General features: G+C 46.7%; 1 protein-coding gene across 1 annotated transcript in view; it reads right to left on the reverse strand.

Annotated features, from left to right (window-relative positions):
• LOC306990982 (globoside alpha-1,3-N-acetylgalactosaminyltransferase 1-like) overlaps window positions 1–24608 on the reverse strand; it is a 46672-nt gene extending 22064 nt beyond the window's left edge. Inside the window, exon 1 of the mRNA XM_079598364.1 lies at window positions 24440–24608. Coding sequence (XP_079454490.1) covers window positions 24440–24501 — 62 coding nt within the window. The 5' untranslated portion in view covers window positions 24502–24608. The remainder of the gene's footprint in view (window positions 1–24439) is intronic.
• Between the last annotated feature and the right edge of the window lie 1155 nt (window positions 24609–25763).

Below are 25763 nucleotides of genomic sequence, written 5' to 3' on the forward strand. Positions count from 1 at the left end.
GCCCAGGAGGAGGCCATGCCTCTGGTGGAGTGTGCGCTGACGCCTTTGCGGAAATAGGCAAGGAAGGCGGTTCTATCCGCGTCCTTAATCTCGGTCAGATTAAGCCATAAGTGGCGCTCCAGCACCATTAAACTGGCCATAGCTCTCCCAATGGCTTGGGTGGTGGCTTTCGTGAAGCGCAGGGCCAGGTCCGTAGACCGGAGGAGCTTTACCTGGAACACTTGGAAGACCGCCATAGAGTGGAGGGCGGATCCCGTCTGGCCAGAGATGCATAAGCCCTGCCTGCGAGGGCTGAAGTCGTCCTGCAGGGTTTGGATGGGTGAGCCATCTTGGATTTCCATCCAATAGCAGTGGCTGGCCAAAGGTGCGCAGCCACGGCTTCTCATATCCCTTTTCCACTGCGCTGTCGATGGTCGAGAGCGTGGCGGAAGTGCATAGGCGGGCCGGGTAGGGGGCGCGCCATGACTAGTTATTCATGAACTTCAAGAACGAGCTCTTCAACAGCCTTAGACAGGAGGCGGATGAGCTCGGCGTCCAGTACAGCTATGGGGTCACTGCATCCTTTAGAAGGCAAGAGGGCGGGATCATCCTCTGAGTCGACCAATCCTCCAAGTCAGAAGCCGCCAATGACATGGAGTCATCGCGAAGATCCTCTTCGGATCCACCGAACGAGACGAGACCGCTCGCTTCACACGAGGGGCGCTGGTCTAGAAGGGTGAAAAGCACAGGTGACATCTCTCTCTGTGGAGAAAGTGAGGCACGCGGGGTCTGAGCCGGAGTGAGCTCACTAACATCAAGTTGCTCAACCCTCTGAACCCGCTGTTTCTTTCTCCGAGACTCGTGGAAGAAAGGAAACAGGAGAGCGCGAGTGGCGGTGTGTAGATTTGCATCAACGTTGCTGCTCTTTTAAATGGAAATTTGCGTTTTTATGTGCTCGCCGGAGAGCGCAGGGAAACAATGCGACAGCTCGCCGCGTGTTAATTAGCTGACTGGAGAGTAGGGCTGAACGATTAATTGCAGTTGCGATAATATCGCGATATGATGAATCGCGATTTTGTAATCGCAAAAACTGCGATTACTCTCTGGTCACGTGACACGCGATAGTAGCAATCTGCACTGCAGATGAAGCATAAATTTTTTATGCTACGCATAGGCCTGGGATAGGCTACAGTAAAGAACAGTTTGTTTAATGTATGTGATAGTGTTATAGATTCTCTTCAACGATTCTGTATGGATTCAGATAATTTCAGAATAGAGTCTGAGCTTAGTTTTAAACACAGATGCGTGATGACGCTGCGTGTGCTTTAAAAACAACCGTGCTTGCTTCTAATTCCTCTGTCACACACACATTCGAACCTTCCGAAAAATAGTCTTTCATACAGTTCGGAAAAGTTGAAGCAAATTGGACATTCGCGGGCTTCATCATTGCACTAGATCATATGGCACTAGATATGTGTAACGGATGTGATAAAAGATGTTACCAGATAATTAATGGAAAACGCCACCCCCCCTAATTTTAAATAAGAACACTGTAATATATTTTTGTAACTCCTAGCTAGCTGTTTAGGCTTAACACTTAGGAAAACAAAAATATAATAAAGAGAAGACACACCACGAGTTGATCACTGTCAATGTCGTTCTTGTTCTGCCTTTACTTGTCATAACCAAGATACATGTGCAGGGCTCCACCTAGTGGTAAGTAACAGCATACATCAGCATACATCACATCTTCCTTTTTTTTTTTTTTTTTTTTTTTTTAAACACACAACTATACACTTGAACTCTTAGTTCTAATTAGAAAGTCAGTAATTCAAACTTTTTTTTTTCTCTCTCTCTTGAGATCTCTGAACAGATCTCAACCTCTCTTTACTTTAGTTAACTACTTGTGTACTTTAGCAAGAATAACGCTTTGGAGGTCTAACCACTCTACCAGAACGCGTCACCTTCACTGTTTCTTCAGCAACACCGTCAGGCATCGAAGACATCATTGCAGGTGTTGGTGCAGACAGCAATGCCTGTTTTGTATCAACCACATCAGGAACACAGTCATTTATAACTGGATCGAATGAGTCCTGAATGTGTGAGTTCTGGAAACTCAACTCTTTTGTCTTGAGCAGGTGTTTTCGATTTCTTCTGTAGATTTCTCCACCCTGTGTTTGAACCAGGTATGACCTTGGCTTGTCAAGACTTTTCACCACTACAGCTGGCTGCCAACAATTCTCAGCTCTCAGCCTCACGTTTTCTCCTTCACTCAGAGTAGGCAGGTTTCTAGCCCCACGATCATAGTAGAACTTTTGCTTCAGCTGCCTGTCTCTTAGTCTTTGCTGAACACCTTTGTGCAGCTGCGGCTGTAGCAGTTTACTCACCGTTGGTAGTCTGGTTTTCAATCTACGGCCCATAAGAAGCTGTGCAGGAGATAACTTCACTCCACCTAGTGGCGTATTCCTGTACTCAAGAAGAGCAATGTATGGATCTCCTTGACTTTCTTGCACCTTCTTGAGTAGGTTTTTGATGGTTTGTACAGCTCTTTCACTTTGACCATTAGACTGAGGATATCTTGGACTTGAAGTCGAGTGTTTGAACTCCCAGTTATCTCTGAAGTTGCTGAATTGAGCACTGACAAACTGTGGTCCGTTATCTGAAACGACTTCATCTGGAATACCGTGTCTTGCAAATATTGACTTCAGTGCTGTTATTACATGCTGGCTTGTTGTCTGTGTCAACTGTTGAATTTCAGGAAATTGAGAAGTAATCCACACATACCAAGTAATCTGCTTTGTTGAAGTGAAAGAGGTCAACTCCTACCTTTGCCCACGCCCTGTCTGGTAATTCATGACTGACAAGAGGTTCTTTGGTATTGTTCCTTTTGAAAGTGTTGCACACAGCACACTTTGACACCACACCTTCAATCTGTTTTTCCATGCCGTGCCAAAACAATACATCTCTTGCTCTCTCTTTACACTTAACAACTCCCAAATGAGCTTCATGAATCCTCTCCAGCATTTCTGCTTGAAGACTTTGTGGAACCACGAGTCTTATGTTTTTGAACAGCAGTCCTTCTGAAATGGTCAACTCTTCTCTGAATGTCCAATACTTTTTCACTGCATTTGGCACATGTCTGATTTGTTTAGGCCATCCTGTCTTGACTACTGCCATCACACTCTGCAGTTCTCCATCTGCTTCTGTAGCTTTCTTGATTGCTTCAAGTTTTTCTTCTGAAATCGGTAGACATTCTGACAACTGATGAACTTCCAAGTCTCTGTCCAGTAATTGTTCTGCTGCTTCTTCCAGGTAGGATCTGTGTAACGATTACCAGCTGGAGTGCCCTCTAGAGCCACCAGAGGGCGCTCCACAATAGACTGATCATTTCCTCACAAACTACATTTCCCATACTCACTGGCCGGACTCATCATCACTGATCACATTCACCTGTTTGTCATTACCTTGTTTAGCTCACCTCTTATAAGCCTGGTTTTCACATTCAATCACTGCGTAGTTTTGTATGTGTTGCACTGCATCTCTAAGCATTTATTTGGTTCCCTGTATTTTGGTTTCTTGGACTCTCTGCCTGCCTCTGGATTACCCGTTTGCCTTGTCCCCTGCCTGCCTCTGGATTACCCGTTTGCCTTGTCCCCTGCCTGCCTCTGGATTACCCGTTTGCCTTGTCCCCAGCCTTGTGTGTTTGTTTGTTTGGACTGCCTACCTGTGCTTTGACCTATTGCCAGTTCATTTGTTTACGTGTCTGGATTGTCCGCTTCTGATTAAAGCTGCATTTGGATCTAAACTTTCTGGTCTCCGAGCAGTTCGTAACAGAAAACTACGCCACACCAGGATCCAGCAGCCATGCCAACCATGTGTCCAGACGTCCAAGTCATGCGTCTCCGTCAGGAGAATCGGTCCATCGAAGACTACGTTGCAGATTTTATTGAACTGGCACATCTCACGCTAATGAGAACAGAGTGCTTAATGATCTTTTTCTGCGGAGGATTATCTGAACCGCTCCGGTCATTGATGCCCGACCATGATCCTCATGGGACAATAGAACAATATATAGACCTGGCCCTGTTGCTGAGCGCTTCATCATTTACTGTGGGCATTGAGGAGAAGGAGCTCTGTGAACCCACAGTATCCTCTCAGCCTGATCTTCATGTCACGCCTGCCCAGCCTGAGAATCTTCACATCACGCCAACCATGAAGCCTGCCACCAGATCGGTCTATGGGCGTCGAGGACTTATTTCCAAGATGACAGATCCACTGCTCATGTCAGCACGGAGGGCCAAGAAGATCGGCCGAACGGGGTCTCGTCCTGCCAAAACCACCATTCCAGAGTCTCTTTTCGCCGAGCCAGAGCCAGAGCTTCACGTCAGTCCTGCCGAGCCAGAGCCAGAGCTTCACGTCAGTCCTGCCGAGCCAGAGCCAGAGCTTCACGTCAGTCCTGCCGAGCCAGAGCCAGAGCTTAACGTCAGTCCTGCCGAGCCAGAGCCAGAGCTTCACGTCAGTCCTGCCGAGCCAGAGCTTCACGTCAGTCCTGCCGAGCCAGAGCCAGAGCTTCACGTCAGTCCTGCCGAGCCAGAGCCAGAGCTTCACGTCAGTCCTGCCGAGCCAGAGCCAGAGCCAGAGCTTCACGTCAGTCCTGCCGAGCCAGAGCCAGAGCTTCACGTCAGTCCTGCCGAGCCAGAGCCAGAGCTTCACGTCAGTCCTGCCGAGCCAGAGCCAGAGCTTCACGTCAGTCCTGCCGAGCCAGAGCCAGAGCTTCACGTCAGTCCTGCCGAGCCAGAGCCAGAGCTTCACGTCAGTCCTGCCGAGCCAGAGCCAGAGCTTCACGTCAGTCCTGCCGAGCCAGTGTCTGCGCACAAGATGGCCGCCGCCGAGCCAGTGTCTGCGCACAAGATGGCCGCCGCCGAGCCAGTGTCTGTCGCAGTTCCTGAGCCGGTGTCTGTCGCAGTTTCTGAGCCGGTGTCTGTCGCAGTTCCTGAGCCGGTGTCTGTTGCTGTTCCTGAGCCTGAGCCGGTGTCTGTTGCTGTTCCTGAGCCTGAGCCGGTTGCTGTTGCTGTTCCTGAGCCGGTGTCTGTTGCTGTTCCTGAGCCGGTGTCTGTTGCTGTTCCTGAGCCGGTGTCTGTTGCTGTTCCTGAGCCTGAGACCGGTGTCTGTTGCTGTTCCTGAGCCTGAGCCGGTTGCTGTTCCTGAGCCTGAGCCGGTTGCTGTTGTTGTTCCTGAGCCGGTTGTTGTTCCTGAGCCGGTTGCTGTTCCTGAGCCGGTTGCTGTTCCTGAGCCGGTTGCTGTTCTTGAGCCGGTGTCTGTTGCTGTTGCTGTTCCTGAGCCGGTGTCTGTTGCTGTTCCTGAGCCTGAGCCGGTGTCTGTTGCTGTTGCTGTTCCTGAGACCGGTGTCTTTTGCTGTTCCTGAGCCTGAGCCGGTTGCTGTTCCTGAGCCTGAGCCGGTTGCTGTTCCTGAGCCTGAGCCGGTTGCTGTTGTCGTTCCTGAGCCGGTTGCTGTTCCTGAGCCGGTTGCTGTTCCTGAGCCGGTTGCTGTTCCTGAGCCGGTTGCTGTTCCTGAGCCGGTGTCTGTTGCTGTTGCTGTTCCTGAGCCGGTGTCTGTTGCTGTACCTGAGCCTGAGCCGGTGTCTGTTGCTGTTCCTGAGCCGGTGTCTGTTGCTGTTCCAGAGCCGGAGGTTCCGATTCCGGTGGTCCGGAGACGGAAGATAAGGAGAAAAGCCTCTTCAACGGATCGTCCGGTGGTTTCTAACCCAGAGACCAGCCCGGAGGTAACTGCCATCCCTGCCGCGTCGCCCAGGTGGCTCGCCCTGCCGGCCCCGCCCGAGCTGCTTGCCCTGCCGGTCCCTGAGCCAGTGTCTGTTGCTCTCCCTGAGCCGGTGTCTGTTGCTCTCCCTGAGCCGGTGTCTGTTGCTCTCCCTGAGCCGGTGTCTGTTGCTCTCCCTGAGCCGGTGTCTGTTGCTCTCCCTGAGCCGGTGTCTGTTGCTGTCCCTGAGCCGGTGTCTGTTGCTGTCCCTGAGCCGGTGTCTGTTGCTGTTCCCGAGCCGGTTGCTGTTGCTGTTCCTGAGCCGGTTGCTGTTCCTGAGCCGATTGCTGTTCCTGAGCCTGAGCCGGTTGCTGTTCCTGAGCCGGTTGCTGTTCCTGAGCCAGTTGCTGTTCCTGAGCCGGTTGCTGTTCCTGAGCCGGTTGCTGTTCCTGAGCCGGTTGCTGTTCCTGAGCCTGAGCCGGTTGCTGTTCCTGAGCCTGAGCCGGTTGCTGTTCCTGAGCCTGAGCCGGTTGCTGTTCCTGAGCCTGAGCCGGTTGCTGTTCCTGAGCCGGTTGCTGTTCCTGAGCCGGTTGCTGTTCCTGAGCCGGTTGCTGTTCCTGAGCCGGTTGCTGTTCCTGAGCCGTTTGCTGTTCCTGAGCCGGTTGCTGTTGCTGAGCCGGTGTCTGTTGCTGTTCCTGAGCCTGAGCCGGTGTCTGTTCCTGAGCCGGTGTCTGTTGCTGTTCCTGAGCCTGAGACGGTTGCTGTTGTTGTTCCTGAGCCGGTTGCTGTTCCTGAGCCGGTTGCTGTTCCTGAGCCGGTTGCTGTTCCTGAGCCGGTGTCTGTTGCTGTTGCTGTTCCTGAGCCGGTGTCTGTTGCTGTTCCTGAGCCGGTGTCTGTTGCTGAGCCTGAGCCGGTGTCCTGAGCCGGTGTCTGTTGCTGTTGCTGTTCCTGAGCCGATGTCTGTTGCTGAGCCGGTGTCTGTTGCTGTTGCTGTTCCTGAGCCTGAGCCGGTGTCTGTTGCTGTTCCTGAGCCGGTGTCTGTTGCTGTTCCTGAGCCGGTGTCTGTTGCTGTTGCTGAGCCGGTGTCTGTTGCTGTTGCTGTTCCTGAGCCTGAGCCGGTGTCTGTTGCTGTTCCTGAGCCGGTGTCTGTTGCTGTTCCTGAGCCTGAGCCGGTTGCTGTTCCTGAGCCTGAGCCGGTTGCTGTTGTTGTTCCTGAGCCGGTTGCTGTTCCTGAGCCGGTTGCTGTTCCTGAGCCGGTGTCTGTTGCTGTTGCTGTTCCTGAGCCGGTGTCTGTTGCTGTTCCTGAGCCTGAGCCGGTGTCTGTTGCTGTTCCTGAGCCGGTGTCTGTTGCTGTTCCTGAGCCTGAGCCGGTGTCTGTTGCTGTTGCTGTTCCTGAGTCGGTGTCTGTTGCTGTTGCTGTTCCTGAGCCTGAGCCGGTGTCTGTTGCTGTTCCTGAGCCTGAGCCGGTGTCTGTTGCTGTTCCTGAGCCTGAGCCGGTGTCTGTTGCTGTTGCTGTTCCTGAGCCGATGTCTGTTGCTGTTCCTGAGCCTGAGCCGGTGTCTGTTGCTGTTCCTGAGCCTGAGTCTGTTGCTGTTCCTGAGCCTGAGCCGGTGTCTGTTGCTGTTCCTGAGCCGGTGTCTGTTGCTGTTCCTGAGCCTGAGCCGGTGTCTGTTGCTGTTCCCGAGCCTGAGTCTGTTGCTGTTCCTGAGCCGGTGTCTGTTGCTGTTCCTGAGCCGGTGTCTGTTGCTGTTCCTGAGCCGGTGTCTGTTGCTGTTCCTGAGCCGGTGTCTGTTGCTGTTCCTGAGCCTGAGCCGGTTGCTGTTCCTGAGCCGGTGTCTGTTGCTGTTCCTGAGCCGGTGTCTGTTGCTGTTCCTGAGCCTGAGCCGGTTGCTGTTCCTGAGCCGGTGTCTGTTGCTGTTCCTGAGCCTGAGCCGGTTGCTGTTCCTGAGCCTGAGCCGGTTGCTGTTGCTGTTCCTGAGCCGGTGTCTGTTGCTGTTCCTGAGCCGGTGTCTGTTGCTGTTCCTGAGCCTGAGCCGGTGTCTGTTGCTGTTCCTGAGCCTGAGCCGGTGTCTGTTGCTGTTCCTGAGCCGATGTCTGTTGCTGTTGCTGTTCCTGAGCCGGTGTCTGTTGCTGTTCCTGAGCCTGAGCCGGTGTCTGTTGCTGTTCCTGAGCCTGAGCCGGTGTCTGTTGCTGTTCCTGAGCCGGTGTCTGTTGCTGTTCCTGAGCCTGAGCCGGTTGCTGTTCCTGAGCCGGTGTCTGTTGCTGTTCCTGAGCCGGTGTCTGTTGCTGTTCCTGAGCCTGAGCCGGTTGCTGTTCCTGAGCCGGTGTCTGTTGCTGTTCCTGAGCCTGAGCCGGTTGCTGTTCCTGAGCCTGAGCCGGTTGCTGTTGCTGTTCCTGAGCCGGTGTCTGTTGCTGTTCCTGAGCCGGTGTCTGTTGCTGTTCCTGAGCCTGAGCCGGTGTCTGTTGCTGTTCCTGAGCCTGAGCCGGTGTCTGTTGCTGTTCCTGAGCCGATGTCTGTTGCTTTTGCTGTTGCTGTTCCTGAGCCGGTGTCTGTTGCTGTTGCTGTTCCTGAGCCGGTGTCTGTTGCTGTTCCTGAGCCGATGTCTGTTGCTTTTGCTGTTGCTGTTCCTGAGCCGGTGTCTGTTGCTGTTGCTGTTCCTGAGCCGGTGTCTGTTGCTGTTCCTGAGCCTGAGCCGGTGTCTGTTGCTGTTCCTGAGCCGGTGTCTGTTGCTGTTCCTGAGCCTGAGCCGGTGTCTGTTGCTGTTCCTGAGCCTGAGCCGGTTGCTGTTGCTGTTCCTGAGCCTGAGCCGGTGTCTGTTGCTGTTCCTGAGCCTGAGCCGGTGTCTGTTGCTGTTCCTGAGCCTGAGCCGGTGTCTGTTGCTTTTCCTTAGCCTGAGCCGGTGTCTGTTGCTGTTGCTGTTCCTGAGCCGGTGTCTGTTGCTGTTCCTGAGCCGGTTGCTGTTCCTGAGCCTGAGCCGGTTGCTGTTGCTGTTCCTGAGCCGGTGTCTGTTGCTGTTCCTGAGCCGGTGTCTGTTGCTGTTCCTGAGCCTGAGCCGGTGTCTGTTGCTGTTCCTGAGCCTGAGCCGGTTGCTGTTGCTGTTCCTGAGCCTGAGCCGGTGTCTGTTGCTGTTCCTGAGCCGGTGTCTGTTGCTGTTCCTGAGCCTGAGTCTTTTGCTGTTCCTGAGCCGGTGTCTGTTGCTGTTGCTGTTCCTGAGCCGGTGTCTGTTGCTGTTCCTGAGCCGGTGTCTGTTGCTGTTCCTGAGCCGGTGTCTGTTGCTGTTCCTGAGCCTGAGCCGGTGTCTGTTGCTGTTCCTGAGCCTGAGCCGGTGTCTGTTGCTGTTGCTGTTCCTGAGCCGATGTCTGTTGCTGTTCCTGAGCCTGAGCCGGTGTCTGTTGCTGTTCCTGAGCCTGAGTCTGTTGCTGTTGCTGTTCCTGAGCCTGAGCCGGTGTCTGTTGCTGTTCCTGAGCCGGTGTCTGTTGCTGTTCCCGAGCCTGAGTCTGTTGCTGTTCCTGAGCCTGAGTCTGTTGCTGTTGCTGTTCCTGAGCCTGAGCCGGTGTCTGTTGCTGTTCCTGAGCCGGTGTCTGTTGCTGTTCCCGAGCCTGAGTCTGTTGCTGTTCCTGAGCCGGTGTCTGTTGCTGTTGCTGTTCCTGAGCCGGTGTCTGTTGCTGTTCCTGAGCCTGAGCCGGTTGCTGTTCCTGAGCCGGTGTCTGTTGCTGTTCCTGAGCCGGTGTCTGTTGCTGTTCCTGAGCCTGAGCCTGTTGCTGTTCCTGAGCCGGTGTCTGTTGCTGTTCCTGAGCCTGAGCCGGTTGCTGTTCCTGAGCCTGAGCCGGTTGCTGTTGCTGTTCCTGAGCCGGTGTCTGTTGCTGTTCCTGAGCCGGTGTCTGTTGCTGTTCCTGAGCCCGAGCCGGTGTCTGTTGCTGTTCCTGAGCCTGAGCCGGTGTCTGTTGCTGTTGCTGTTCCTGAGCCGATGTCTGTTGCTTTTGCTGTTGCTGTTCCTGAGCCGGTGTCTGTTGCTGTTGCTGTTCCTGAGACGGTGTCTGTTGCTGTTCCTGAGCCTGAGCCGGTGTCTGTTGCTGTTCCTGAGCCGGTGTCTGTTGCTGTTCCTGAGCCTGAGCCGGTGTCTGTTGCTGTTGCTGTTCCTGAGCCGATGTCTGTTGCTGTTGCTGTTGCTGTTCCTGAGCCGGTGTCTGTTGCTGTTGCTGTTCCTGAGCCTGAGCCGGTGTCTGTTGCTGTTCCTGAGCCGGTGTCTGTTGCTGTTCCTGAGCCTGAGCCGGTGTCTGTTGCTGTTCCTGAGCCTGAGCCGGTTGCTGTTGCTGTTCCTGAGCCTGAGCCGGTGTCTGTTGCTGTTCCTGAGCCTGAGCCGGTGTCTGTTGCTGTTCCTGAGCCTGAGTCTGTTGCTGTTCCTGAGCCGGTGTCTGTTGCTGTTGCTGTTCCTGAGCCGGTGTCTGTTGCTGTTCCTGAGCCGGTGTCTGTTGCTGTTCCTGAGCCGGTGTCTGTTGCTTTTCCTGAGCCTGAGCCGGTTGCTGTTCCTGAGCCGGTGTCTGTTGCTGTTCCTGAGCCTGAGCCGGTTGCTGTTCCTGAGCCGGTGTCTGTTGCTGTTCCTGAGCCTGAGCCGGTTGCTGTTCCTGAGCCTGAGCCGGTTGCTGTTGCTGTTCCTGAGCCGGTGTCTGTTGCTGTTCCTGAGCCTGAGCCGGTGTCTGTTGCTGTTCCTGAGCCTGAGCCGGTTGCTGTTGTTGTTCCTGAGCCGGTTGCTGTTCCTGAGCCGGTTGCTGTTCCTGAGCCGGTTGCTGTTCCTGAGCCGGTTGCTGTTGCTGTTCCTGAGCCGGTGTCTGTTGCTGTTCCTGAGCCGGTGTCTGTTGCTGTTCCTGAGCCGGTGTCTGTTGCTGTTCCTGAGCCTGAGCCGGTTGCTGTTCCTGAGCCGGTGTCTGTTGCTGTTCCTGAGCCTGAGCCGGTTGCTGTTCCTGAGCCTGAGCCGGTTGCTGTTGCTGTTCCTGAGCCGGTGTCTGTTGCTGTTCCTGAGCCTGAGCCGGTGTCTGTTGCTGTTCCTGAGCCTGAGCCGGTTGCTGTTGTTGTTCCTGAGCCGGTTGCTGTTCCTGAGCCGGTTGCTGTTCCTGAGCCGGTTGCTGTTGCTGTTCCTGAGCCGGTGTCTGTTGCTGTTCCTGAGCCGGTGTCTGTTGCTGTTCCTGAGCCTGAGCCGGTTGCTGTTGCTGTTCCTGAGCCTGAGCCGGTTGCTGTTGTTGTTCCTGAGCCGGTTGCTGTTCCTGAGCCGGTTGCTGTTCCTGAGCCGGTGTCTGTTGCTGTTGCTGTTCCTGAGCCGGTGTCTGTTGCTGTTGCTGTTCCTGAGCCGGTTTTCCTGAGCCGGTTGCTGTTCCTGAGCCGGTGTCTGTTGCTGTTGCTGTTCCTGAGCCGGCGTCTGTTGCTGTTGCTGTTCCTGAGCCGGTGTCTGTTGCTGTTGCTGTTCCTAAGCCGGTGTCTGTTGCTGTTCCTGAGCCGGTGTCTGTTGCTGTTTCTGTTCCTGAGCCGGTTGCTGTTGCTGTTCCTGAGCCTGAGCCGGTTGCTGTTGCTGTTCCTGAGCCTGAGCCGGTTGCTGTTGCTGTTCCTGAGCCGGTGTCTGTTGCTGTTCCTGAGCCGGTGTCTGTTGCTGTTCCTGAGCCGGTGTCTGTTGCTGTTCCTGAGCCGGTGTCTGTTGCTGTTCCTGAGCCTGAGCCGGTTGCTGTTCCTGAGCCGGTGTCTGTTGCTGTTCCTGAGCCGGTGTCTGTTGCTGTTGCTGTCCCTGAGCCGGTGTCTGTTGCTGTTGCTGTCCCTGAGCCGGTTGCTGTATCTGTTCCTGAGCCGGTTGCTGTTGCTGTTCCTGAGCCGGTTGCTGTTGCTGTTCCTGAGCCGGTTGCTGTTCCTGAGCCGGTGTCTGTTCCTGAGCCGGTGTCTGTTGCTGTTGCTGAGCCGGTGTCTGTTGCTGTTGCTGAGCCGGTGTCTGTTGCTGTTCCTGAGCCGGTGTCTGTTGCTGTTCCTGAGCCGGTGTCTGTTGCTGTTCCTGAGCCGGTGTCTGTTGCTGTTCCTGAGCCGGTGTCTGTTGCTGTTCCTGAGCCGGTGTCTGTTGCTGTTCCTGTACCGTGGCCGCCCGAGGGGTCTACACCACCCTGGCCGCCCGAGGGGTCTTCACCGCCCTGGCCGCCTGATAAACTGTCCGCTTCGCCCTGGCCTCCCGAGAATAAGCGGTCTGTCCCTCCCGTCCCGCCCTGGTCTGTCCCTCCCGTCCCGCCCTGGTCTTATGGAGCGTCTGGTAGCCGCTCCGTAGGGAGGGGGTAATGTCACATGTCTGTCCTGTCTTGTGATGCACATGGGTGTTTTGTTATTTTGGGGCCATGTGCTCTTGTCATTGTCTGGTCCCTCCCCCTTGTTATCTGATTATTTATTTATGTGTCCCACCTGTCCTGCTCGTTACCCTCCTTTGTTTGTTCCCCTATTTAGCCTCCCTGTGTTTGTAGTCCTGTTGCTGGTTCGTTGTCTATGTTCCCTTGTGTTCTAATTCCTGTTTAATGCCGGTCTCGTTTCCCCCACACGGGGAGGTTTTGTTTGTAGTTTTGGTTTTGCTTTTTATTTACTTAATAAACATTCCTTTTTGCACTTGAATCCTCGCTTCACTTTTTACCGTTCCGTGACACATTGTCAACGGAAATTTACTGAGTTTGGCTAAAATTAGCTAGTAGGCTAAAAGTTACTTTGAACTTAAACAACGGTATACCATAAAGTATGTTAATGATACAGTCAAAGTTATTACTGTAACTTATTAATGTAGCCTTTTGAGAGTTTCTTTCAGAAAGTAAATGATCTGAAAGAGAATAAAATGTTTGATTTGAACATGTATGGTTTCAGTAACTGCTTTAAAAATATTTTGTAATTTTAGAATTGCTAATCATATCCTCTGAATACCAATACAATTTTTATTGATACCCTTTATCTATTCAGGGGACATCACAGTCTTTATCAGAAATGTCCTGTTCACTTTCTCACAGTTACACACCTAGGGTCTTTCTCAAGGGCACCACAGTGGTATTGAAGAGGCAGGGGACAAATGCTGTTCCCCCCGCCGCCCAACTGATCTAACACCAATTTAAAGCAGAACATTTTTTATAGAATAAAATAAAATTTAATGCATGTTGATTATCTTTTTCTAATGTTTCATTCATGATTCATTAATCTTGTTCCATGGTTTTTTAAATTTAGCTGTAGACCACCATACAAATATTTTGAAAATGAGTGCATGTCATTTACCTCAATTTTTATTTTATTTATTTAAAAAATAAATATATTCTCCTCCCTTAGATGCTGTGAAGAGGTGGAGGCCAAATGCTACAGACTCCAAAATTGATGCAGCAATGGCAGAACACCTGAAACACGCTCCAGGAAGAGCTGCTGGTGGTGGATACAAGAAATGAGCCAAACAATGTGTTTAAGGGATAGTTCACCCAAAAATGAAAATTGTCGTCATTTACTCAGCCTCATGTTTCAAACCTTTATACCTTTCTATGTTATGCTAAACACAAAGATGTTTGGAAGAATGTTTGTAACCAAGCAGATGTCGCTTCCCATTAACTACCATAATATTTTTTTCTCCAACAATGGTAGTCAATGGTTGCTCTATTTGCTTGGTTACAAACATTCTTCAAAATATCTTCTTTTGTGTTTAGCAGTTTTTCATTTTTTGGGTGAATTATCCCTTCCCATACGGTAAAAAATATATTTTCAAATATATTTCAAAATATATTTATAAATATATTTTCTACAAACACATTTTTGGCCATTTTTTGTATATTTTGAAATATATTTGAAAATGGCCAAAAAATATATTTCAGAATATATTTACATAAATATATTTTCTACAAATACATCTTTGGCCATTTAAAATATATATATATATATATATATATATTTTTTTTTTAAATCCAATAAAAATATATTTTGCCCTGCATATAGTTCAGTCCAAGAAAATACATTCACAATGTAACATTTGAATAAAATCTTTATTTGCTGTCTAAAATGTGAACATACAACACATCTGAATAAAAATCAAGTATGATAAAGGCCTTTATATAATAATTCAGTATTTTGTAGTTGGTATTTTAGTTTGGTTAACAAATGTTAAACATTGAAAAAAATAAAGAGAAATGTTGGCTTTTCAAGAATAATAAAATGTTGTGCTAAATCAGAACATATGCTTCTTTTTTTGCTTATGTCCCCAAATAATGTGTTCTTGTTTGTGATGTAGCTACACGTGATTAAAACGTTTTATTGACGTTCAGGTCTGACTGGACCAATTTTGGCCCTTTTTAGAACCTTTGTCAAGTTTAGATGTGTAAACGTCTAGATCGCTGGTCACGATTTACCACAATGGGTGTATTATTATGTTATATGCAGGCTTATATGCCTACACTTATGCAGAAACACACCTTATAAACATCCAGAACAAGACTATTTCTGACGTCCAGGGACACGCAGAAATGACGTGGAATTCACGGCCAGACGACATCAAAGACGTCGGTTCAACTTTCATTTTGGAACTATTTTTCAACCATGACGGGACGTCTCGGACGGACGTCTTTTCAACGGTCATTGAACGTCCAAATGTTTGCTGGGTGTCCACATAATTAAACAAACACAAAAGTTCGGAGAAGTCCGTTGAAAACAGAAATAGCCAGCAGGCTCTTTAACAAGAACTCAAATCCCCTCGTAGGACAGCGCAGCACAGGATGTGGCCAGAGAACAGTGAGCGTGTGGGAGCCTCGGGTCTCACGTGAAGAAAGAGGAAGCCAGTAGCTGGAAGCAGGAGGGCTCTCACGCATGGAGCGTGGCCCTTTTCACACGCGCTCACGCCACACATCCATTTTCTCACGCAGAAAAAAATCGCGGAGCAAAGAGGACAGCAGGTGTCTGTTCCTGTTCCTGAGCCGGTGTCTGTTCCTGTTGCTGTCCCTGAGCCGTTGTCTGTTGCTGTTGCTGTTCCTGAGCCGGTGTCTGTTGCTGTTCCTGAGCCGGTGTCTGTTCCTGTTCCTGAGCCGGTGTCTGTTCCTGTTGCTGTCCCCTGAGCCGGTGTCTGTTGCTGTTGCTGTTCCTGAGCCGGTGTCTGTTGCTGTTCCTGAGCCGGTGTCTGTTGCTGTTGCTGTTCCTGAGCCGGTGTCTGTTGCTGTTGCTGTTCCTGAGCCGGTGTCTGTTGCTGTTGCTGTTCCTGAGCCGGTGTCTGTTGCTGTTGCTGTTCCTGAGCCGGTGTCTGTTGCTGTTCCTGAGCCGGTGTCTGTTGCTGTTCCTGAGCCGGTGTCTGTTGCTGTTGCTGAGCCGGTGTCTGTTGCTGTTGCTGAGCCGGTGTCTGTTGCTGTTCCTGAGCCGGTGTCTGTCGCTGTTCCTGAGCCGGTGTCTGTTGCTGTTCCTGTGCCGTGGCCGCCCGAGGGGTCTTCACCGCCCTAGCCGCCCAAGGGGTCTTCACCGCCCTGGCCGCCTGATAAACTGTCCGCTTCGCCCTGGCCTCCCGAGAATAAACGGTCTGTCCCTCCCGTCCCGCCCTGGTCTGTCCCTCCCGTCCCGCCCTGGTCTGTCCCTCCCGTCCCGCCCTGGTCTTATGGAGCGTCTAGTAGCCGCTCCGTAGGGAGGGGGTAATGTCACATGTCTGTCCTGTCTTGTGATGCACATGGGTGTTTTGTTATTTTGGGGCCATGTGCTCTTGTCATTGTCTGGTCCCTCCCCCTTGTTATCTGATTATTTATTTATTTGTCCCACCTGTCCTGCTCGTTACCCTCCTTTGTTTGTTCCCCTATTTAGCCTCCCTGTGTTTGTAGTCCTGTTGCTGGTTCGTTGTCTATGTTCCCTTGTGTTCTAATTCCTGTTTAATGCCGGTCTCGTTTCCCCCACACGGGGAGGTTTTGTTTGTAGTTTTGGTTTTGCTTTTTATTTACTTAATAAACATTCCTTTTTGCACTTGAATCCTCGCTTCACTTTTTACCGTTCCGTGACACATTGTCAACGGAAATTTACTGAGTTTGGCTAAAATTAGCTAGTAGGCTAAAAGTTACTGAAGTTAACAGTGGTATTGAAGAGGCAGGGGACAAATGCTGTTCCCCCTGCCCCCCAACTGATCTAACACCAATTTAAAGCAGAACATTTTTTATACAATAAAATAAAATTGAATGCATGTTGATTATCTTTTTCTAATGTTTCATTCATGATTCATTAATCTTGTTCCATGTTTTTTTTTAATTTAGCTGTAGACCACCATACAAATATTTTGAAAATTAGTGCATGTCATTTACCTCAAATTTTTTATTTTATTTATTTAAAAAATAAATATATTCTCCTCCCTTAGATGCTGTGAAGAGGTGGAGGCCAAATGCTACAGACTCCAAAATTGATGCAGCAATGGCAGAACACCTGAAACACGCTCCAGGAAGAGCTGCTGGTGGTGGATACAAGAAATGAGCCAAACAATGTGTTTAAGGGATAGTTCACCCAAAAATGAAAATTGTCGTCATTTACTCAGCCTCGTGTTTCAAACCTTTATACCTTTCTATGTTATGCTAAACACAAAGATGTTTGGAAGAATGTTTGTAACCAAGCAGATGTCGCTTCCCATTAACTACCATAATATTTTTTTCTCCAACAATGGTAGTCAATGGTTGCTCTCTTTGCTTGGTTATAAACATTCTTCAAAATATCTTCTTTTGTGTTTAGCAGTTTTTCATTTTTTGGGTGAATTATCCCTTCTCATACGGTAAAAAATATATTTTCAAATATATTTCAAAATATATTTATAAATATATTTTCTACAAATACATTTTTGGCCATTTTTTGTATATTTTGAAATATATTTGAAAATGGCCAAAAAATATATTTCAGAATATATTTAAATAAATATAATTTCTACAAATACATCTTTGGCCATTTAAAATTAATATATATATATATATATATATATATAATCCAATAAAAATATATTTTGCCCTGCATATAGTTCAGTCCAAGAAAATACATTCACAATGTAACATTTGAATAAAATCTTTATTTGCTGTCTAAAATGTGAACATACAACACATCTGAATAAAAATCAAGTAAGATAAAGGCCTTTATATAATAATTCAGTATTTTGTAGTTGGTATTTTAGTTTGGTTAACAAATGTTAAACATTGAAAAAAAATAAAGAGAAATGTTGGCTTTTCAAGAACAATAAAATGTTGTGCTAAACCAGAACATATGCTTCTTTTTTTGCTTATGTCCCCAAATAATGTGTTCTTGTTTGTGATGTAGCTACACGTGATTAAAACGTTTTATTGACGTTCAGGTCTGACTGGACCAATTTTGGACCTTTTAGAACCTTTGTCAAGTTTAGATGTGTAAACGTCTAGATCGCTGGTCACGATTTACCACAATGGGTGTATTATTATGTTATATGCAGGCTTATATGCCTACACTTATGCAGAAACACACCTTATAAACATCCAGAACAAGACTAATTCTGACGTCCAGGGACACGCAGAAATGACGTGGAATTCATGGCCAGAAAAGACGTCAAAGACGTCGGTTCAACTTTCATTTTGGAACTATTTTTCAACCATGACGGGACGTCTCGGACGGACGTCTTTTCAACGGTCATTGAACGTCCAAATATTTGCTGGGTGTCCACATAATTAAACAAACACAAAAGTTCGGAGAAGTCCGTTGAAAACAGAAATAGCCAACAGGCTCTTTAACAAGAACTCAAATCCCCTCGTAGGACAGCGCAGCACAGGATGTGGCCAGAGAACAGTGAGCGTGTGGGAGCCTCGGGTCTCACGTGAAGAAAGAGGAAGCCAGTAGCTGGAAGCAGGAGGGCTCTCACGCATGGAGCGTGGCCCTTTTCACACGCGCTCACGCCACACATCCATTTTCTCACGCAGAAAAAAATCGCGGAGCAAAGAGGACAGCCGGTGTCTGTTCCTGTTCCTGAGCCGGTGTCTGTTCCTGTTGCTGTCCCTGAGCCGGTGTCTGTTGCTGTTCCTGAGCCGGTGTCTGTTGCTGTTCCTGAGCCGGTGTCTGTTGCTGTTCCTGAGCCGGTGTCTGTTGCTGTCCCTGAGCCGGTGTCTGTTGCTGTTCCTGAGCCGGTGTCTGTTGCTGTTCCTGAGCCGGTGTCTGTTGCTGTTCCTGAGCCGGTGTCTGTTGCTGTTCCTGAACCGTTGTCTGTTGCTGTTCCTGAGCCGGTGTCTGTTGCTGTTCCTGAGCCGGTGTCTGTTGCTGTTCCTGAGCCGGTGTCTGTTGCTGTTGCTGTTCCTGAGCCGGTGTCTGTTGCTGTTCATGTTGCTGTCCCTGAGCCGGTGTCTGTTGCTGTTGCTTTTCCTGAGCCGGTGTCTGTTCCTGAGCCGGTGTCTGTTGCTGTTCCTGAGCCGGTGTCTGTTGCTGTTCCTGAGCCGGTGTCTGTTGCTGTTGCTGTTCCTGAGCCGGTTGCTGTTGCTGTTCCTGTTGCTGTCCCTGAGCCGGTGTCTGTTGCTGTTCCTGAGCCAGTGTCTGTTGCTGTTCCTGAGCCAGTGTCTGTTGCTAATCCTGAGCCGGTGTCTGTTGCTGTTCCTGTGCCGGTGTCTGTTGCTGTTCCTGTGCCGGTGTCTGTTGCTAATCCTGAGCCGGTGTCTGTTGCTGTTCCTGAGCCGGTGTCTGTTGCTGTTCCTGTGCCGGTGTCTGTTGCTGTTCCTGTGCCGGTGTCTGTTGCTGTTCCTGTGCCGGTGTCTGTTGCTGTTCCTGTGCCGGTGTCTGTTGCTAATCCTGAGCCGGTGTCTGTTGCTGTTCCTGAGCCGGTGTCTGTTGCTGTTCCTGTGCCGGTGTCTGTTGCTGTTCCTGTGCCGGTGTCTGTTGCTGTTCCTGTGCCGGTGTCTGTTGCTGTTCCTGAGCCGGTGTCTGTTGCTGTTCCTGAGCTGGTGTCTGTTGCTGTTCCTGTGCCGGTGTCTGTTGCTAATCCTGAGCCGGTGTCTGTTGCTGTTCCTGAGCCGGTGTCTGTTGCTGTTCCTGAGCCGGTGTCTGTTGCTAATCCTGAGCCGGTGTCTGTTGCTGTTGCTGAGCCGGTGTCTGTTGCTGTTGCTGAGCCGGTGTCTGTTGCTGTTCCTGAGCCGGTGTCTGTTGCTGTTCCTGAGCCGGTGTCTGTTGCTGTTCCTGTGCCGTGGCCGCCCGAGGGGTCTTCACCGCCCTGGCCGCCCGAGGGGTCTTCACCGCCCTGGCCGCCTGATAAACTGTCCGCTTCGCCCTGGCCTCCTGAGAATAAGCGGTCTGTCCCTCCCGTCCCGCCCTGGTCTGTCCCTCCCGTCCCGCCCTGGTCTTATGGAGCGTCTGGTAGCCGCTCCGTAGGGAGGAGGTAATGTCACATGTCTGTCCTGTCTTGTGATGCACATGGGTGTTTTGTTATTTTGGGGCCATGTGCTCTTGTCATTGTCTGGTCCCTCCCCCTTGTTATCTGATTATTTATTTATTTGTCCCACCTGTCCTGCTCGTTACCCTCCTTTGTTTGTTCCCCTATTTAGCCTCCCTGTGTTTGTTGTCCTGTTGCTGGTTCGTTGTCTATGTTCCCTTGTGTTCTAATTCCTGTTTAGTGCCGGTCTCGTTTCCCCCACACGGGGAGGTTTTGTTTGTAGTTTTGGTTTTGCTTTTTATTTACTTAATAAACATTCCTTTTTGCACTTGAATCCTCGCTTCACTTTTTACCGTTCCGTGACACATTGTCAACGGAAATTTACTGAGTTTGGCTAAAATTAGCTAGTAGGCTAAAAGTTACTTTGAACTTAAACAACGGTATACCATAAAGTATGTTTAATGATACAGTCAAAGTTATTACTGTAACTTATTAATGTAGCCTTTTGAGAGTTTCTTTCAGAAAGTAAATGATCTGAAAGAGAATAAAATGTTTGATTTGAACATGTATGGTTTCAGTAACTGCTTTAAAAATATTTAGTAATTTTAGAATTGCTAATCATATCCTCTGAATACCAACACAATTTTTATTGATACCCTTTATCTATTCAGGGGACATCACAGTCTTTATCAGAAATGTCCTGTTCACTTTCTCACAGTTACACACCTAGGGTCTTTCTCAAGGGCACCACAGTGGTATTGAAGAGGCAGGGGACAAATGCTGTTCCCCCCGCCCCCCAACTGATCTAACACCAATTTAAAGCAGAACATTTTTTATAGAATAAAATAAAATTTAATGCATGTTGATTATCTTTTTCTAATGTTTCATTCATGATTCATTAATCTTGTTCCATGGTTTTTTTAATTTAGCTGTAGACCACCATACAAATATTTTGAAAATGAGTGCATGTCATTTACCCCAAAATTTTTATTTTATTTATTTAAAAAATAAATATATATCTCCTCCCTTAGATGCTGTGAAGAGGTGGAGGCCAAATGCTACAGACTCCAAAATTGATGCAGCAATGGCAGAACACCTGAAACACGCTCCAGGAAGAGCTGCTGGTGGTGGATACAAGAAATGAGCCAAACAATGTGTTTAAGGGATAGTTCACCCAAAAATGAAAATTGTCGTCATTTACTCAGCCTCATGTTTCAAACCTTTATACCTTTCTATGTTATGCTAAACACAAAGATGTTTGGAAGAATGTTTGTAACCAAGCAGATGTCGCTTCCCATTAACTACCATAATATTTTTTTCTCCAACAATGGTAGTCAATGGTTGCTCTATTTGCTTGGTTACAAACATTCTTCAAAATATCTTCTTTTGTGTTAGCAGTTTTTCATTTTTGGGTGAATTATCCCTTCCCATACGGTAAAAAATATATTTTCAAATATATTTCAAAATATATTTAAATAAATATATTTTCTACAAATACATTTTTGGCCATTTTTTAAATATTTTTAAATATATTTGAAAATGGCCAAAAATATATATTTCAGAATATATTTACATAAATATATTTTCTACAAATACATCTTTGGCCATTTAAAAAAAAAATATATATATATATATTTTTTAAATCCAATAAAAATATATTTTGCCCTGCATATAGTTCAGTCCAAGAAAATACATTCGCAATGTAACATTTGAATAAAATCTTTATTTGCGGTCTAAAATGTGAACATACAACACATCTGAATAAAAATCAAGTAAGATAAAGGCCTTTATATAATAATTCAGTATTTTGTAGTTGGTATTTTAGTTTGGTTAACAAATGTTAAACATTGAAAAAAATAAAGAGAAATGTTGGCTTTTCAAGAACAATAAAATGTTGTGCTAAATCAGAACATATGCTTCTTTTTTTGCTTATGTCCCCAAATAATGTGTTCTTGTTTGTGATGTAGCTACACGTGATTAAAACATTTTATTGACGTTCAGGTCTGACTGGACCAATTTTGGACCTTTTTAGAACCTTTGTCAAGTTTAGATGTGTAAACGTCTAGATCGCTGGTCACGATTTACCACAATGGGTGTATTATTATGTTATATGCAGGCTTATATGCCTACACTTATGCAGAAACACACCTTATAAACATCCAGAACAAGACTAATTCTGACGTCCAGGGACGCGCAGAAAAGACGTGGAATTCACGGCCAGACGACGTCAAAGACGTCGGTTCAACTTTCATTTTGGAACTATTTTTCAACCATGACGGGACGTCTCGGACGGACGTCTTTTCAACGGTCATTGAACGTCCAAATGTTTGCTGGGTGTCCACATAATTAAACAAACACAAAAGTTCGGAGAAGTCCGTTGAAAACAGAAATAGCCAACAGGCTCTTTAACAAGAACTCAAATCCCCTCGTAGGACAGCGCAGCACAGGATGTGGCCAGAGAACAGTGAGCGTGTGGGAGCCTCGGGTCTCACGTGAAGAAAGAGGAAGCCAGTAGCTGGAAGCAGGAGGGCTCTCACGCATGGAGCGTGGCCCTTTTCACACGCGCTCACGCCACACATCCATTTTCTCACGCAGAAAAAAATCGCGGAGCAAAGAGGACACTGACATATACGACAGACAAGACAGAGCAGGTTACTTTGATATAAAATAAATTATCAGCTCTCAGATTCTGTCAATGTTATTACGCAATTCAAACAATAATACCATTTTGGCGCTTGTAAATGTGACGTGACATATTTCTCAGTTCAAGCGGCACGTGAACCGATCAACTCTAACTCTTCTCGGCTCTGCCCTTCTTTACTATTAGTAGCCCAAATAAACCCGAACTTACCGAAATGTATGCCTCGGATCAAAGTGTTTTTTAACCACGGTAAGAAGTCAATAAAACAGGTAAATGGTAAATGTAAATGGACTGCAAAACAGGTCGGCTAGAACAATGTCACATAAGTTACATTTACATCAGGAAAGCAATTTAATGACCATAGGCTGTAAAAATTAGCTATAGAGTTTTGTTAAATAGGGGAGCGCGGGGCACAACCTAACCCGGGGCTAAATGTAACACGGACCTTTTACGTAGTTACTCAGGGTCACGTGGGTTGTGTTTACGATATTTTTCTCTCGCTGCCAGAAGACGGTCTCCCGTGGATTTGTGAAAATTTTTGGTAATATTTTGTGAAGATACGGGACAAAGAGTGTTTTGACACCATCTAAGTATTTTTTTTCATCATACGTATTTTTCTGTTTCTGAGTTGTGTGTGTACGTCACCAAATCTAACTTTATATTGCCTTAATCACTGTCTTGTTGGCTAAAACATGGCACCATTTTGAAACATGTCAGCAACTCCTAGCAACTGTTAGCTAGGTTTAAAATATTTTTTACACAGCGGGGTTAGTTGTAGCACAGTGTTACAACTAAGCCGCCAAGTGTTCACAATATTGTAGGCTATGGGATTTGTTTACTATATTGATCACTTGTTTATTTATTAAAAATATTGCCTGTTTTCATGTAATAAACACTTTAAAATGTGATGTTAAGCTTGTTTTTATTATTATTACTGTTACTATTAATAATAATAATAATTTTGCATGCAAAACTGTTCCGCCCTTTCCTATATCTCTATCCATGATATTGATCCATAATAGAAGGATGATTGGATGAGGGATGGATGTATGGATATCTATCTATACAGATGTACAAACAACATCAAACTATACAGATAAAATAGTACTGAATTATGTGTGTTACACACAAGTGTTACAACTAACCCCTCTGTATGTTACAACTAACCCCGCATATGGGGTAAGTTGTAACATTTGCACTTCTGTCACTTTCAGTGCAACTGTACGAAAATAGAAGGTCCTAGAAAAAAACTTTAAGTGTTCATTTGTAGCAGAGATGTGTATGTTTCTTGTGTAAAAAAAATAATTAATCTAACCTAATTATTTTTTAAATAATTGAGCCAAAACCAAAATGCGTTAGGTCCAAAATGCCCCGCTCTCCCCTATAGGCTACATATATTTTTACTTATATCATTAAAATATTATAAAGTTGTTGTTATTATAATAAAGAACGCATTATATTTTATTTAATTTGTTATTTTTAACCTTTAATAAAAATAGGCTAGGGCTCTCTGTTTACAGCATTAGTGATTTATTTTTTTAACATGTATCTACTGTAACTAATAATTATCAAAATGAATTGATATTGAATCAAGATGTCAAGCAATAATAAATACAGTAACCTGCCAGCAATTGTAACCATGCAGCTAAACATTGTAACATGTTGTCAGTAAACTTAATAAAAATAAGTTACCAAATGTTTTGACAATCACAACTTATTGTGATGCAAGTTTTTTTTCTCCCACATACAGAAATGTGGGAGAAATTTTCTTCAGTCAAAAATAAATTAAGGTTTTTGAGGAAAACATTCCAGGATTTTTCTCCATTTAATGGACTTCAATGGCAACCAAATATTCCAATGTTCAAAGAAGGTTCATATGTCCGTCTCAATGCAGCTTCAAATGCTCGACACAATCCCGGTCGAGAAATAAGGGTCTTATCCAGCGAACCGATCAGTTATTAGACCACAACAGGCATGAACCAGCCATGGTACCAGTACAAAAACAATCAGTAAAATATCATCTAATTATTATCAATAACATTTTTAAAATATCGAGATATGTTTTTGTCAATATTGCACACCCCTAATGTACAGTTTTCATTTTGATTTCTTCAGGTCTTAAAAAGCCTTAAATTTTACTTTAAAAGTGTGCAGCTAATCCCTAACATTTTCTCAAACATCTTAAGGTAAAAAAAAAAAAAAAAAAAAAAACATGCTTAAGGCACTGAGAAAAAAGAGACCTTTAACTAAGTTGATTTTAAAAAAGAAATAGTTGTATGATTATTTTAATGATAAATATGTATTTTTAAAGGGAAATATGTAATGGAAATTTAGGGTGTTTTCACATCTGTAGTTCGGTTCATTTGGTCCGGACCAAGGGCAAAAAATTATACATTATTATACATCCTTTTTGTGTATATAAACAAAGCAAAGTATAATAGTTTGTAATTATTTTAAATAATTTTATGTATTTTTAAAAAACAATGATTTATCCCTGATTATCCACGGTTTAGTCCACAAAGACTGTTATTACTGTTATTAATTAGGCTATACCATGTGAAAAGTTTTTTTTTATCAGTCCAAATTAAAATGACACTTAAACTCTTAAACAGTTCCATTACTGATATGTTAGTTTATTCATTCATTCAAGATCCAAACACTAAACGTAACAGTAAGCCAACTACAAATGACAAAGTAGTAACTACGTACCCAGTTATTGAGAGGCCAGCCAACACGAAAAGAAAGGTACTAACATTTTGAAAGAGTTTCATTATTCCTGTAGGCTATTAGGTTTTGTGTCCTTATTCACTTGAAGAACTGAACGTCCCACAGAGAAAGCAAGCAAGAGAGTGATAATGAGGAAGCCTGTTGCTGTTATGACAATAGACAAACCAGTTGTAACGGTCACCAGCTGGAGTGCCCTTGAGAGCCACCAGAGGGCACTCCACATAAGACTATCACTCACAAACTACATTTCCCATACTCACTCCCCGGACTCATCACTTATCATTGATCACATTCGCCTGTACCTCATTCACTGATTGCATTCACCTGTCTCATCATCCTGTTAGTCTGTCTATTTATACCATGTCATTTCATTCACTCACCGCAAAGTCTTGTCTAGTGTTTCACTGCAATTCCGAGCGTTTTCCCTGGTTTCTTGTCATTTGGTTTTTGGATATCATTCTCTGGTCCCTGGATTACTCTCTTGCCTCTGGTCCCTGGATTACTCTCTTGCCTCTGGTCCCTGCCTGTTTTGTTTGTTTGTTTGTTTGTTTGTTTGTTTGGACTGCTTGCCTGTTTTGACCTTTTGCCTGTACACTGGATTACGCCTTTGGATTGCCCAATAAAAGCTGCGTTTGGATCTTAACTCGTCTCGGAGCAGTCCGTTACGAACTGCTCCGAGACGAGTTAAGATCCAAACGCAGCTTTTATTGGGCAATCCAAAGGCGTAATCCAGTGTACAGGCAAAAGGTCAAAACAGGCAAGCAGTCCAAACAAACAAACAAACAAACAAACAAAACAGGCAGGGACCAGAGGCAAGAGAGTAATCCAGGGACGAGAGGCAAGAGAGTAATCCAGGGACCAGAGAATGATATCCAAAAACCAACGAAACCAGGGAAAACGCTCGGAATTGCAGTGAAACACTAGACAAGACTTCGCGGTGAGTGAATGAAATGACATGGTATAAATAGACAGACTAACAGGATGATGAGACAGGTGAATGCAATCAGTGAATGAGGTACAGGTGAATGTGATCAATGATAAGTGATGAGTCCGGGGAGTGAGTATGGGAAATGTAGTTTGTGAGTGATAGTCTTATGTGGAGTGCCCTCTGGTGGCTCTCAAGGGCACTCCAGCTGGTGACCGTTACACCAGTCTAATATAAAAACGTACTCTGACTACATTGGTCCAAAGTGCAAAACATAGAGGTTGCAACTAGATTAACGGCTTGAGAGTAATAAGACGGACCAGGACGTTTGAAGAAGTTTAAAGTAGTTTGAAGTTTAAGATAGATAGATAGATGGATAGA

Source organism: Phoxinus phoxinus, assembly GCF_949152265.1.
Source record: "Phoxinus phoxinus genome assembly, chromosome: 2".
Taxonomy (NCBI): Eukaryota; Metazoa; Chordata; class Actinopteri; order Cypriniformes; family Leuciscidae; genus Phoxinus; species Phoxinus phoxinus.